General features: G+C 40.5%; 1 protein-coding gene across 1 annotated transcript in view; it reads left to right on the top strand.

Moving 5' to 3' along the window:
- CNTN2 (contactin 2) overlaps positions 1–15,574 on the top strand; it is a 75,834-nt gene that overhangs the window by 17,766 nt on the left and 42,494 nt on the right. Inside the window, exon 2 of the mRNA XM_063142287.1 lies at positions 10,373–10,487. Coding sequence (XP_062998357.1) covers positions 10,433–10,487 — 55 coding nt within the window. The 5' untranslated portion in view covers positions 10,373–10,432. The remainder of the gene's footprint in view (positions 1–10,372; positions 10,488–15,574) is intronic.

The following is a 15,574-nucleotide window of genomic DNA, read 5'->3' on the forward strand; positions in this document are numbered from 1 at the left end:
GGGAAGGCTTAATTTCCATGTCTCCAGTTAAAGATGCAAGAACAGAAAAATGCTAAATTCTTCACTCAGTGACAGCTTTTGCACTTTTTCTGTTTTTAAACAGAACTGTGGAGTACGCATAGCCATCTTTAGGGGGTTCCTACTCTCTTTGGGCAAATAATTGCCTTTTGCTTATTTTAATATATGCAAACTTGTTCATTTTAAAATATGCAAACAAAGTTGCCCACTGTCCAAAAGTGATGTTGAGCAAGGCAGCAGCCTCTACATTTGGCAAAATGGGTTCAAAACCTAACCAGCTAGCAATCCTCTTCAGTAGTCATAAATGTCTTGAGTGAACATTGTTTTCCCTCAAAATTTCCCTTCCATGCACAGGGTTCTTTAAAGCGGAGGTGATGAGCAGTCACGATATATAAATATGGGCTTTGTTTAAAAAAAAAAATGTGCCAAGACAAATATGTGCCTTGTGTCAAGACAAAGAGATGAATCAGTTTTAATTCAATGCATGCTCATATGTATAGTGTTGACTCTAACTATGGTCTTGTGCAGTGCTCTTCTTAATAGGACAAGAAATGTAATTATCATGTGGTAATAACTAAAGGATAGGTAGAGTGCATGTAGGTCTGTGTTTAGAAATCCAATCCTAGTTTCTTTGTTTAAAAGGATTCTGTGAGGTTCAAAATGACCCTTTTATTCTTTCTTGTCTGGAGTCTTTGAAGAAGGCATTTTGAGTTTGGAGACATTCTTTTTTATTATTATTATTATTTATTTATTTTATTTTATTTTGGTGATGTGGTTTCTCAGTGCTGACATCACCCTTCCTCACACTCATGTTGGCATTGATGCACAAACATGATCCTGTGATCATTTTGGAGTGAGTGTATGTTAATTTTGGTGCTGAAGCATGAGTCTGCCATTTCATTGTATGGTAAATTGCTGGTTATAAGTCGCCTTTTGAGGACTTTGAGGACTTTGTCCAGAAATGCTGGATAACCATGTTTCAGAAAAATAAAAATAAAGCAGAGCTGAGGCAAGACCTAGCTCAAGCTAGAAACTTTTGAAATACACATTTCATCTGATTGTGTCAACAGCCAGTCTGTCTTTCTTAACTCTGTTGTGGAATAAACTTTGAGGAATACCTGCCTAATCACTGTAGTGAACTACTTACTATTTCTTTGTTTTTTCACACACTTTTTGTGCAGAGTTTTTTTTTAATTCATCTTACAAAAGCTTATCCCAAGGAGGTATAGCTGCCTATGTTATTATGACAAGGGACTTAGGAAGTTTCTGGTTTGTCACATTTAAATTATGGAATATACTTAACACCATATAAGCAACAATAAAAAAGTATTTGGGAGTGAGTTGATCTTTTGATAAATGCTTATTATAACCAGCTATCCTTTGTAGGGGCTCTTTGGGAATAGTCAACACCTGGGGACCAAGGAGGTAGGAAGGATGCAAAAAAATGTGCATTGTGTTCAGGATACCCTTATTAATGGCTAAGCTAGGACTTGCTTCCACTCTGAACATAGAACAGGTGTGCACAACCTGTGGCCCTCATGCACTCCCCAAGGCCTTAACTGCAGTCCCCCATAGGTGCCCTCAACCCCTCCCACTTACCTCAGCACCACAGAATCCCCTCCCCCAGCAATCCTGAAAAAAATCTCTTTTTCCTCTGCATCAGAACATAAAAAGAGCTCTGATGCTGGATCAGTTCAAGGGTCCATCTAGTCCAGCATTCTGCTCACACAGTGACCAAAAAGCTGTTGACCACAAGCAGGAGACAGGTGCAACAGCACCCTCCCACCCATGTTCCCCAGCAACTGGTGCATATAGGTTTGCTGCCTTGGATACTGGAGGTAGGACATAGCTATCAAACCAGATCTACACCAAGCAGGATATAACACTTTGAAAATGCTTTGAAAACTGTATATGGAGTGTGTCCTGGGCCTAAACAGTTGTCACTACTGTTATAAACCATTATAAAGCAGTAGTGTAGATCCTGCCTAGGACGGGAGATCAATGGAGCCTCATACAGATTGCTCTTCCCTTGCTGCTCTTAATCTGTATCAGAATCGTTGGATTTCTCTGTCTCTGTCTGTGCATGTGTGTGTGTATGCAGAATTGAGGGAGAAACATGGCACACAGGTTTTCTCCTCCATGATAATTCCCCAGAGAAAGCATCAACTTGCCTGAGGACTCTAATCAGGCAGGAAATCAGGAAGGCCCAAAGGAGCTATAGGCATCTGGCTATAACATCAGTTCCTTGATAATGGATCCATCCTGGGTCCCATGAGCGCTTATAAGACAGCTAATCTGTCTTTGACTGTTAGCGGTTCTTTCATGTAATGTCACGTCCTATCCCAATGAATGGAAGTGTTAGCGATGGCATCCATTAGCAGAATCTCTGACCACACCAAAGTCAGCTCTGGAGTGGTCTCCCAAGAAAAGAGGCAAATATGGATCTATCCCTTCTTCTGGGTTTATCCAGTATATCTAAAATGTGTGTCTGCCATTCATAGAGCATACTGAGTGGGGAAGTTTGGAAGGTTCATTTATTTTAAGGTTACAAACCTAAAAATGTAATCTGTGAATGTGGCAAACAGGTGTTCGAAAGTACATGTATTCTACAGCAAACAGCTACACTAATTAGAAAGCCAGGATTGGCCACTTAAGTGTTGGTGGCAAATCTAATTTTGTTACTGTGTGATCACATCTATGGTGTGAACACACTAGGAATAGTAAGTACAGTTCTGGACACCACACCTAAAATGAATAATGGAAAAGGGCAAAAAAGGACAACTAAATTGATCAAGGGTCTGGAGCAACTCTGCTATGAGGAAAGGTTACAACCTCTGGGACTGTTTAGCTTAAAGTAAAGGTAAGTAAGGGGAGACCTGATTGAGGTGTACAAAATTATGCATGGTGTGTGTGTGTGGGGGGGAATGGATAGAGAGACATTTTTCTCCCTCTCTCATAATATTAGAACATGGAGTCATTCCATGAAGCTTCTTGGTGGGAGATTCAGAACAGATAAAAAGAAGTATTTCTTCACACAGCACACATAGCTAAACTATGGAATTCACTACCACAAGATGTAGTGATGGCCACCAATTTGGATGGCTTTAAAAGGCAGTTAGACAAATACTTGGAGGATAACAGTGCAATCTTAAGTATGTTTGGAAAGAAAAATGTCATACAACTCCCAGCATTCCCCAGCCAGTATGGCTAGCTGGGCATGCTGGGAGTTGTAAGACTTTTTTTCTGTCTAAACATGGATAGGATTGCTCCCTAAGGCTATCAAGGCTACAAGTCCTGATAGCGATATGCTATCTCCAGTATCAGAGGCAATATGAATATGCAGAGCATTTACTGAGGAACATGGGCAGGAGGTGTTGTTGCACTCATGTTCTACTTTTGAGTTGCCCATTGGCCACTGTATGAACAGAATGCTGGATAAGAGCGACCTTGGTGTAATCCAGCATGGCTCTCCTTATGTTCACTTCCAGATAGGAAGTTGTGTGTGCCCCACATGCAGTTTGCAAAATCTTCTCTTAAATGCCTGTCCTCCGCAGCTGGAGAAAGGATCATTGACCATTCTTTACACTGATACATTGGTGTATTTATGATCCCTAGGAAATTCCATGTTGTCTGTACTAGATGAATATCTGCATGAGCTTTACGTTGGTTGCCCAACCATACAAGTGTCTTTAATGAGGTACAGTAACCCCCATATTGTGCTCAGCTCATTATTCTTGCCAGGGGAGGGTTATAATTGGCAGAATAATTGACTATAGAATTTGGCCTGCAAAACATTGGTAAAGGGACTGATAAACAAGAAATAGGCAAAAGCTCACATTTTTCTAAACAGCCTACCCAGATTCAACTCAGACACAGAAGAAGAAGAAATGTTTCTAAAGTTCAGAAGCTCCCTCTCATACAAAACTTTAGAACAATAAGGTTGGCCAAGGGTTGGGCTCCTTTAAAAATCTAGGCCAAGAGTGTATAAGTAAGTTATTTTGAATGGGCTCTGTGTGATTAAGTGGTGTGGGGTGTGGGAAGGAGGACAGTTCAGGTTGCAAAATTAATATTTCAAAAACAGACAAATTTTGTTGAAAAGCCATTAGGATAGCCACTTACGCATCACCAAAACAGAGGACATGCTTCATCTAAAAAGGACAAAAGAGGGCAGTGATTTGCATAATATTTGCATATGCTTATGTATGCATATAGATGCAAATTTAGAAATAATTACTATGATTTACATAGAAATGCAATACATCTCACCACTTTGGGGAAGCCCACTGTCTTTGTCCCTCTTCAGTCTGTTGTCTAGGTTCACAGGAAACTTCAGGATCCCTCTTTTCCCTCCTTAGTATGGTTCTTTATCTTTAACCGAAATGTGGACCACCCAGCCCTTCAAATACAAGACACCTTCAAATAGACGACTGTCCTCTGTAAAGTAGGACATATGGCTTCTCAAAACACCATGTTGATCAAAAAGTGGGTTGAAGGCCTCCTCTCATTTGAAAAATGTGTGGTTTAATTTTTGGGATGGTAAATTGAGCATAGTTTTTCATCCAAAATATCCTGCCTCATTTCAAACTTCACCATCTCTAGCCTCTTGTGCAGCCCTGGATCCCTGCTCCCCATATTGGCTAGGTTCTGATCTGGCCCCCTCTGCCTCAGCTTGGGCCCCTAGGCTTCACCCACAGGTCCACTACTTTTGAAATAAAACGTTGGCAACTCTGTGGTGGAAGAGGCTGAGCAAAGAGATTGCTGCCTCGGATGGTAGAATGGTTAAAGCCAGTCTTATTTCCAAGTTATTGTTTCCAGATTGATCACCAGATGTAGCTATAAACTACAAGCACTTGCACAGAAAATGTAGGTGTGAAAGGGTCTTGGAGGGAAGAAAGGATTATGATTTAAATATCCTGATGTGAGTCATTGAACTCTGGGCACTGTAGCCATTTCATACTTTTGGAAGTAATACAAGCAGAGTTTGAGTCTGTAAATTCAGAGTAACAGGACTGAGGGTTTGGATAGTAGTCACTAATGGCCCACTGGGAGGCAGGAAGAAGACAGGGAGGTTAACACACCGAGAATTATTGCAATTCTACTGCTATTCTTTTATGATGTGATTGTCTATTCAGCCATTTATTCCCCTGATACTACAGTTTGTTTAGGCTAAATGCCCAGAGGGAGAGAAGGGATGAGATTCATATTAATTCAAATACAGCATCTATATTTTATAAAGCAAAAAAAATGAGGAGCACAATTATAATCAGCAAAGCCTCCTCCTTACTCCATGCTATCTGCACCCCCTGTGTCTTTGAGACAAATTTGCTAATTTGACTAGCTCAGTATAATTGTTTTTGTGCTGGTTGTACCTGCTGAGCTGATACAGGGAAGAAAGAAAGAGAGAAATTCTGCATCATCCATCTTTTAAAAAGAAAAAGAAAGGATCTAGGGAGATGCTAGATCCAAAATGTTGCATTCAGAAACCTCATAGCTTTGGTGTATCGTACGGTATAAAGCTACAGTTCTTGATTTAAGTCAATAAACACTATTGGATCTAGAATGAAATCTAAATGTGTTGGTTTAACAGTCTCCAATCAGGTTGTATTCTAGACTGCAAAGATGAAAGGATTTGTTGCCGCAAATGTAAGAGACAGAAGGGCGCAGGTGGCTGACTTTGCAAAATCCCAGAGGAGTTGCATCCTGTGATATCGTCTTTCCACTGTGTAAACCAAGCATATTGAATGTGAAGTCAATGAGCAGAAACGATGAAGGATCCTATGCCACATCTTTCATTCATGGCTCATGGTGTTGTCAATATAGGTTTATATACAGAGCTTTCTATAAGACCACATGGATGACTTATATATTCGTGAGGTATATGGTTTCTTTATTATGACTTTAAACAGAAGACCTCAGAACTTCTGGAAACTGATCCATCCAAGGTCATACAGTAAGGAGAATTTGTGTCCCATGATAGCCCTTTCATTATCATCAGTTCCAACTTCCACTTCAGATTTTCTTAATGTGGAAAGTATTTTGCTTAGCTTTACCCTTGCGAGGGAGAAACAGCTGAGTGAGGGAGTGCTATGCAGGTGGTAAATCTAGTCCCAAACAATGCCAACTCAGCAAAGCCTTCCCCACCAGGCAGGCATGGCAGGAGTGAAAACAAAGGCCAAGAGAGCAATGGTGTAAAAGGTACAGAATTGGGGTTGTTTTCACACATGACACTCAATGCACTTTTTGGCATTTGCATGACCTGTATCTGTCAATAAGATGTCAAAGCTGTATGAATTAAAATGTACATGAGTTTTTTAAAAATGGTCCACTTACTCTTTTTGTTTAGCATCAATAGTATGTACATGTGCATTCCCAGAAAGACTAGAGATATTTAGTGACGTGTGGGAAAACACCTTGAAATATTCAGATGGCATGGGTTAAGTTTTGTTTCCTTTTTGAACTAACAAAGGCTCTTGGATTTTAAAAAGAACGGGTTGTTATACTACATTCTGTGCAATAATGCTTGTTTGAAAGAAATGGCCTCAGGTTCTTATGAATATTACTGATGTTGTACCTCCAGTGTAATGGTACATTTATGAAAAGCGTCAGGGCTCAGGTCTACCTAGAATTCTTGCCACATAATGCCAAGTAGGTAAGTGTTGGGTTACTTGTGGGAGGGAAAGGGTACTCTGCTCATGCTGCAATGAACTTTGACCTTGTTACATATTTTCCGAGACTAGCAAAGGTATATACTTCAGTGAGATTGCATAGAACCTTCCCTCAATACAGTCCTAAGTGTTGGAAGGCGTGTGGGGAAGTGTCCACTTTTAGTACTTGAGGGAGTGCCCAGTTGCCCCAGGAATATTGGGAAACTGTCCTGATTAAATGCTGAAATGCCCTTGTGTTCCCCCAGTACTTGAAAACAGACCATCCTCTATATCCTTTAAGAATCTTCTTAGATGGGTTGCTACAAAGATTACCAGGTCATGTAAGTGGAGGCAGTTGGATCTGAAAGGGAATCAATGGGAAAGGTTTGGAAGTAATGAATTTAACATGTCTGTTGAGAAGAAGCCAAGATCCATCTAGACCAGGTTCCTTCCTTACCACTTGGTTTTTATTAGTGCTTTGCCAATCCCCCGCCTGCCCTTTCACAACCATTTCCTTGTGAAAGAGGCAGTTGTTTCCCTGCTTCTTCCACAGGGATTTTGAGAACTTCAGAGAAATTGTCCAGGGCGCAGGGCTTTAGTGCTTTCCTTAATCTAAGGTGGCAGCTGGAGGTTGTGCTGATGGCATATGTGCTCCCTATTTTACAGGTTTACTCCATCCTCTCCTTGCAACCCCTCCAGCTCTTTGAGCTTTCTGAAAAGCCCCACAGAGGACGTAAGCAGGACTTCCTCCCTTGGGGCTTTTCAGTGCTGCTGCCCGCTGACTGCTGTGGCCTGCTGAATGCTCAGTGAGGAGTTCTGGTGGTTCATCTTCTTACTGTTAAAAAGATTGCATTTATTATTTATTTATTTATTTAAAACATTTATATCCCGCCCTATATCAATAAGATCTCAGGGAGGTATACAGATAAAAGCATACAGTATAAAACAGTGCTTAACAACAAGAACCAAAAAATGCCTCAGCTTTCATTAGGGTGGCCATATGAAAAGGAGGACAGGGCTCCTGTATCTTTAACAGTTGTATTGAAAAGGGAATTTCAGCAGGTGTCCTTTGTATATATGGAGAACCTGGTGAAATTCCCTCTTCATCACAACAGTTAAAGCTGCAGGTGCCCTGCCCTTTTTTGTATCTGGTCACTCTAGTATAGCTCCTGCACTTTAACTGTTGTGATGAAGAGGGAATTTCACCAGGTTCTCCATATATACAAATGTCACCTGCTGAAATTCCCTTTTCTATGCAACTGTTAAAGATACAGGAGCTCTGTCCTCCTTTTCATATGGTCACCCTAGCTTTCAGTCACTCACAATTTCCGGGTCCCATTTCTTTTTGCTCCTCCCTTCTGAAGATTGGTAGAAAATAAATCCTTGAGATGCCCGAAGAAAAGAAAAAGACTCCTGAAAAATAACATCCTATTGTCTTTTATTGACACCTGATGGCATTTCCTCCCTAATGTCTTTCATATTTGCTTCTGACATTTTCATGGTTATTTGATTTTGATCCATCTTGATGTATTTACGTGCTTTGTTCTGTAACTTCATGCCTCACCCCTTCCCCTAATGTCAGTAATTCATTGTCATTTCACAACTGGTATTGAATCTCTTTATCATTGTTCTACTGTAATTTTTACTTACATGAAGAAATCCTTGTCTCAGTGAAAAATGCTTGCTTTTTTAAACAAAACAAAAAAATTAGCAGTGAAAACAAAGATAACCTCTGGCCCAACTAAAACCCAGTTGCTGCAGCTTTTGAATGCTTATATTTGTCACATCTAAGGTGGGGAACTTGTTTCTTGTTTGTTTGCTTGCTTATTTACCATTTTTAGCACATGAACTGTGTTCCGTCTGATCAAGAGTTTTAAGGGAGACAGTCCTATTCAACATCTGAATAGGACTATTTCTGGTTTGTACCTAGGGAAGGATCTAACAGAGTCTATTGCACTAATAAGCGCTATTGATGACATGTTGGTGTACACTAGCACAATATTAGTAGGAACACATGAAGCTGCCTTATGCTAAGTTAGGTCCATCTTGTCCAGTACTGTCAACAGCGAATGGCAGCAGTTCTCTAGGCTTTGAGGTAGAATTCTTACTAGTCCTACCTGGAGATGCTCAGGATTGAGCTTCAGACTTTCTACATGCAAAGCATATGTTCTACCACTGAGCCATGGCCCCTCCCTAATAAGTGGTGCTAGCATGTGGTCACAGTTGGATTCTTCCCCTAGGAATTATCAGGGTGCTTCTAGAACGATGGCACCTTGCACCACCAATCAAAAGCCATTTTGCCGCTATTTCATCTTTCCCCCTTTTATACCAGTTCCTTTTAGTATAAAAATGGTAGGAGAAATGGTGGGAAAACACAAGGAGATTACAGATTGAGACGTTGTTGTCTGGAACCCATGTAAAATTTGGTGAATGAGGCAGGGTGATTGCACAATATAAGCCTCATCTGGAAGCAAAAGAAGAAAGGGTAGATAAGAGCATAAGTGCATATCCAGAGCTATTTCCTGAATCAGTTCATCTAAGGCCATAGCTAGATGGGGTGATATCCTGGGGCGATCCCCAGGATCGTCCCTGTGCGTCCACATGACGCACAGGGGATCCAGGGAGGGGTGATCCCTCCCTCTCCCCAGGATATCGCCCTACCCTTTCAGCCCGCTTTTTCCGCAGTCGCGGGATGATCCCCAGACCTCGGAATGTGTGGGTGTGCGTTGTGGTTTGTCCTGGCTCCTTGCGGTTTCTTGCGAGGAGCTGGAAACCGCTCATGGGGTGCTGAGCTCCTAAGGAGCTCTGCGCCCATAAGGGGAGAGTGGGGAAATTATTATTTTTTAAAAGAAAAACTCTACCTTTTAGCGCATGAGCGCTTGTGCACTGATTTTGTTTTCTAGAGAAATTCATCTCCGTCAGTAAGGATCAGTCTGAGAGCCAAACCATATGATCAGCAGCTTCAAGTAATTGATCTGTTTCTGAACTGGACTACTGGAGGATACATTTTGAATGTTCAGGGAGCTGGGGTGGGGTATATTACATAAGGGAGCATTCAAACATACACTCCCTCACTTGTGGTCTGAAGTGGTACAATCAAGCAACAGATGCATCACACAAGGTTGCTGATTATGTTTTGTATCTAGGGTTTTATTAGAAGATGGGAGACACAGTTATGGGGTGAGACTGGGCAGGAGATAGAAGAGACAGAAGCCTGTTTGTAACGTGAATGGGAAGGCTTAGCAGAATCTGGTAACTGAAATAATAGGGCTTGGAAACATTAAAATTATAATAATTCATTTCATTTTTAAAAAATCGATGTGAATGTTGTTGTATAATACGCTGAGCCCTGAAAATAGGATGGCAGCTATCCTAAGATTCTTAATAGCTATTAAAAGGTGGGTGGGTGGGGAAATCTGATTCATGTGTTTTATTATAAAATGTAGTATTTTATTAATTAATTGTTATTGTTATTTTTGTGAACCTTCCAGAGAGCTCCAGCTATTGGGTGGTATAGAAATGTAATAAATAAATAAATAAATAAATAAATATTGACTGTTTCTAGCCATTGTTATTTTAGGGATTCCACTTTAGAGTGATATCAGATCATGGAGTTGGCTAATAGGAAGCTTACAAATTTAGTTTGAATGCTGTTATATTGGGATGAGTCCTACCCTGCAGTTGAAAATAAACTTATTTATGTCTTACAGAATCACACTCCTCTCTTCCATTCTGTTTGCTGAACTGTAATACACACCCTGAAGCCTACAATGGGAGCATCTTCAGAACTTGTCTTACTTTCAATAGGTGTCGTCTCTTTTATAGGTAAGAGCTTCCTCCATTTTGTCTCAAAGGCCAGGACCAGCTTTAGGCTGAGCATGAAGACTGATGTCAGTGGACTCGTGCCAGCAAAGTAATAAACCCATTTGTACCCTCATCCAGAATTCCGAACATGAAATTATTTGGAGCATGTAATTCGCATATTGCATAGCTCAGCTAACATGAATCCCACACATTTGCCATGTAGATCATGTAATTTTAATGTAGCTTATGCATGTTTGCAGCATGGAGATTCTATGGCTATTGTATTTATTCCGTAGGTAGGTAATGATGTCTGGTTGCATTAACTAAGAGAACTAAGAAATGTTGAGTCCTGCCATATATTACATTTATTTACATCTATGGTGTTTTGAACTTTTAATACAGGTGATTTTTATGTCATTATCACTGACCCATTGACATACTGTGGTAATCTCCTGTTATTGGTTGTATTCGCCATTCTTAATGCTCAAATCTCTATTTTCAATTCAGTCCGAACTATTGCTGGTTCTTAGACATCTCAGGCTACACTTTGAAAGGTTGATCTCTCAGTGGGAAGGCTTTTCATTTCAGATGGCTGAGAATTAGATAATGCCTTGGAGCTAATTCATCATCTTGGGGAGAGGCTACTTCGATGTCCTTTATAAATATCTAATTACCTTTTAATGTTCTCTGGGTCTCCTGGGAAGGTGGCTGGCCTAGATCAGGAGGCAATTAGCCTATGTGGAAACTGGTCTGACCCACATATGTTGGCGACATCAAGGCAATGCTCGGTTTTGCTGTTAACCAGCTGAACATAGAAGACAGTTTTATTTTGCATTCAAGCAGGGACCATAAGGAATAAGTCATCTACAAAGCCCTACAGGAGTATTTTCTAATGACGGCTAACATATGACACAAAAGATCAGTATAAAAATGACTAGAAGGCTGAACGTTTCTCACTGTGAACAGGAACCAGGCAAAAGAAAAGCCAGATAAGGATGCATCCCCAACCCACTATAAGTTTGATGCTTATAGTCCAGATTTGTAAGTGTCTAGATTTGTAAAATAAATAAAATATCCCAAATTAAGATTGCCCTGCCCAATAGGAAAATGAATATCTGGACTAAGTTTTTACAACATACAGAAAATCGAGGCATTCCAATTTCTTCCCCGCCCTGCTAAACACACACATGGCCACCAGGGTTAGGAACATAGGAGGTGAATTGTTCTCCAAACTGGTGTCAACTTCTCTTGATTACTTGTTCTACAGTGTTTAGAGCTGAAAGAATTGTTGCTCATATCTGGCTAACCTCAGGCAAATGTCTTTAGATCCCTGTCTTTCTGTACAATACTAGCGAGCTTTGGTGAGAGGAGTAATGCTCCTGTCTGATGCAGCGAGTGTTTTTGATAAGCCGAGTGTAAAATAATTGTTCAAGAGAACCTAGAAATAGCTCTGAAGCAGCAGCAGCAGACTCAGAAAGATCTCCAAAGTGAAGCGAACTGAAGCTTTGCCCATCACTGTGAGAGATCCTGTTCGGAGCTCACCTGGTTTTCTTGCTTTCTTTGCCCCATAGAACATGCCAATCTTCTCTTTCATATCCCACATTTCAGGTAAGGACTGTCATTCCTGCAGGGCAAGCATATGTGTTTTCTCAGAAGTCAGTCACATTGTATTCTGTGGAGCTTACTCCCATGTAAGTGTGCCTGGAGTTGCACATTCAGAAGTAAGGCCCTCTGGTTTCAGTGGGTCTTACTTAGGGTGACCATATGAAAAGGAGGACAGGGCTCCTGTATCTTTAACAGTTGTATTGAAAAGGCAATTTCTGCAGGTGTCATTTGTATATATGGAGAACCTGGTGAAATTTCCTCTTCATCAAAACAGTTAAAGCTGCAGGTACGCTGCCCTCTTTTAAAATAGTCACTCTAGTATAGCTCCTGCAGCTTTAACTGTTGTGATGAAGAGGGAATTTCACCAGGTTCTCCATATATACAAATGACACCTGTAGAAATTGCCTTTTCAATACAACTGTTAAAGATACAGGAGCCCTGTCCTCCTTTTCATATGGTCACCCTAGTCTTACTCTCTCATCTAAGAGTGCCTAGGACTGCAGCCTTAAGCACAGAATGTGCTTTCCTGGATTCCTGCTGCTATTTCTGCTGATACAACTTTAAAACAGACGGTGCAGAGGCAGCATTTATTTTGCTTATTACCATTTCTGACTCAATCTTTTCAGAGGCTGAATCATCCTGTGTACCAAGGGGGGAAATGGCTCTGCCTGTGAATCCTAAATTCTCTCTGAGCTACAACAAGCAAGCTGGTGGACATCAGCATGATGGAGCTGTTGTATAGGTGTGGAGTCCCTTTCCTTTTGGAGAAAGATTGCTTTCTATAGTCTCCTCAAAACTCCTGTTCTTTTTCTCTCAAACTCAGGCCATTGATATACCTGGTTCAGTGATCACCAGAGCTCACCGTTTAACCCTAAAACAAGCCATGGCTTATTCAAGGGCTGTTTAATCCTCAGACAGTCTAACCCTGCTGGGTTCAGATGACACGACAAACTGCAGTCATGGCTTAGGGTGACCATCCTGTATCTTTAACAGTTGCATAGAAAAGGGAATTTCAGGAGGTGTCATTTGTATATATGGAGAACCTGGTGAAATTTCCTCTTCATCACAACAGTTAAAGCTGCAGGTGCCCTGCCCTCTTTTAAATCTGGTCACTCTAGTATAGCTCCTGCACCTTTAACTGGTGTGATGAAGAGGGAATTTCACCAGGTTCTCCATATATACGAATGACACCTGCTGAAATTTCCTTTTCTATGCAACTGTTAAAGATACAGGAGCCCTGTCCTCCTTTTCATATGGTCACCCTATCATGGCTTGAATATTCAAAATGGCTGGCCACACATTCCACAGCCCACCATGGCTTAAATAAGCCATGAGCTCTTGTTTGATGGTGTGAAACAGCTCATAGGGTTCCTAGTTTTTCAGCCAACCTCTGCAGCTGCGCCTTTAAAGTGGCTTGATACACAGGAACTAGCATAAATGGAGGCAGATGCTAATTGCTGCATGTCAAGCTATTGTCAGGCAGTGCTATGCCCTGTAGTACTAGATACTCCTCCCTGCTCTCTCTTCCCCCTTGATGGTACATGCTGCCTTTCACTAGCATACACTATCTCCATGCTCCATTCAGATGGCATGTAAGATAACTGGAAAAGGCAATGCACTACCTGTGAGAATTTTATATGGTATTGCTTCCACGTTGCAATACTGATTTATCACAAATGCTTTCCAAAGTCAGCCAGCTCTTTCATTGCATCTCCACCTGTCTTGTTCCACCATCCACTGTTGGCATTTCACCGAGACACCTTGAAATCTCAGGTGCAAGCTCTGCTGATTTTCTTGCATCCTCCATTTGCCTAACAGCTGCAGTTCATAACTATTGCCTGGACACATGAGGAGGGCGAATGGGGGACGCAGCCAGGGATTGCAGAGTTCACGTGGAATTAAAATGGGAGATTAGCCAGGTTTTGCATCTATCGCTTTTAAATCAAAGGACACATGCTAGTCTCCCCTTTCTTAAGGCTTGTCAGTACAAAAATAATTTTAAAAATCATTCCACCGTGTCAAATTGTAATTGGGAGGGGCTGTCTGACCTTTATAAAATCAGAATGCCTTTAGCTATCATCCTGAAATGCACAAGTGCCAGAAATAAGTGTTGGTTTTATATTCCTTGAAAATTTCAGGTGAAATATTAAAGGGGGGGAAGCAGTTTAAAGCGGAAAAAACCCTCTGTCAAAATTGACTCTGATGATTTATATTGGTGCCCTTTTTTGTCTAGGATTTGTTGGAAACCCAAATTTTTATCTAAAACACTGATGATTTCCTGTTCATCATGTATTGCAATTAGTGGAATACTCTTTGTTCATAAGGCAATAACTGACCAGGACAATGTGGTGTGCTGGTCCCAGGCACCTCATCCTGCCTCTCTGAATTTTTACCTGAAAGACCAAGGAAAAGCATGGGTGCATTGGGGGGGTGTCATTGTAATTAAGCACAATATACCACATTCAGGGTGGATTTGATTTAAATCAATTTAAATCAAGATTTAAAGCACTACTCAAAAAGACTCGATTTAATCATGTGACTTCCCCCCTTCAAAAGTGCATTCTTCCTCGCTATAAGTGTAATACATATTTTACTCAACTCAGAGTTACCAAAGACTCATTCTTGCTGGTATAATCTTAATATTTACAACCAGATGAAGGTTTCGTTTTTAGAATAACGACTTTTCAGATTAGTTTTACAGTTATAGCCCAAAAAATACTGGTTTGGTTATACCATTAGAAACAGATGATAATATCTTCTAGATAGAAAAATTGCCCAATAATCTTACAGAAACCTCTGGAAGAGCATGACATGGTGAATGGATTAATGGAATTCATTTACCAAAAAATTTAAACATTGCATGAATATACAGCATCATGCTACATAATTAAAAACTAATCCTTATTTCATGATGAATAACCTTTGGACTATAATGTATCTTAAATAGAAAACTATATTTAGATAGATTTTTCCTCAAAAAGCATTTTATTAAAAAAAACACTCCGATTTAAATTTTAAAAAATCTGATTTTTTAAAATTTATTTTTTTAAATCACTGATTTTTATCCATCCTGACCACATTGCATTACATCATCACTGATCGCCAGGCACATGTGTTAAGGCCTTAGCTTCCAATTTACTAGCTTTTTGGAGTTTTAACCATCACGAGATTGCCATAACCATGATCTTAAAGCAGCAGATTTTTTGATAATTGATATATATGTATATTACACACATATACACACCATTCCCCTGATAATTTGGAACCAGAAATTTGAGGTTTGACGAAGGGGGCTTTTGAACACAACATCTCTTGCAAGGATCATGAATTATTTACCGAGTGCTGAGTACTCTCAGCAAGCCCTGCTCGGCCCTTCCCTCCCACCCGCACTGCTGATGACTCTGAGCCTTGAGTACATCTGCTTTTAGCTATGGGAATGTCATTAGCAGATGACAATCTTCCTAAGCCAATATCACATCCTTTTTGTTTTGCTGCCCCATCAG

Source organism: Elgaria multicarinata, chromosome 1, assembly GCF_023053635.1.
Source record: "Elgaria multicarinata webbii isolate HBS135686 ecotype San Diego chromosome 1, rElgMul1.1.pri, whole genome shotgun sequence".
NCBI lineage: Eukaryota > Metazoa > Chordata > Lepidosauria > Squamata > Anguidae > Elgaria > Elgaria multicarinata.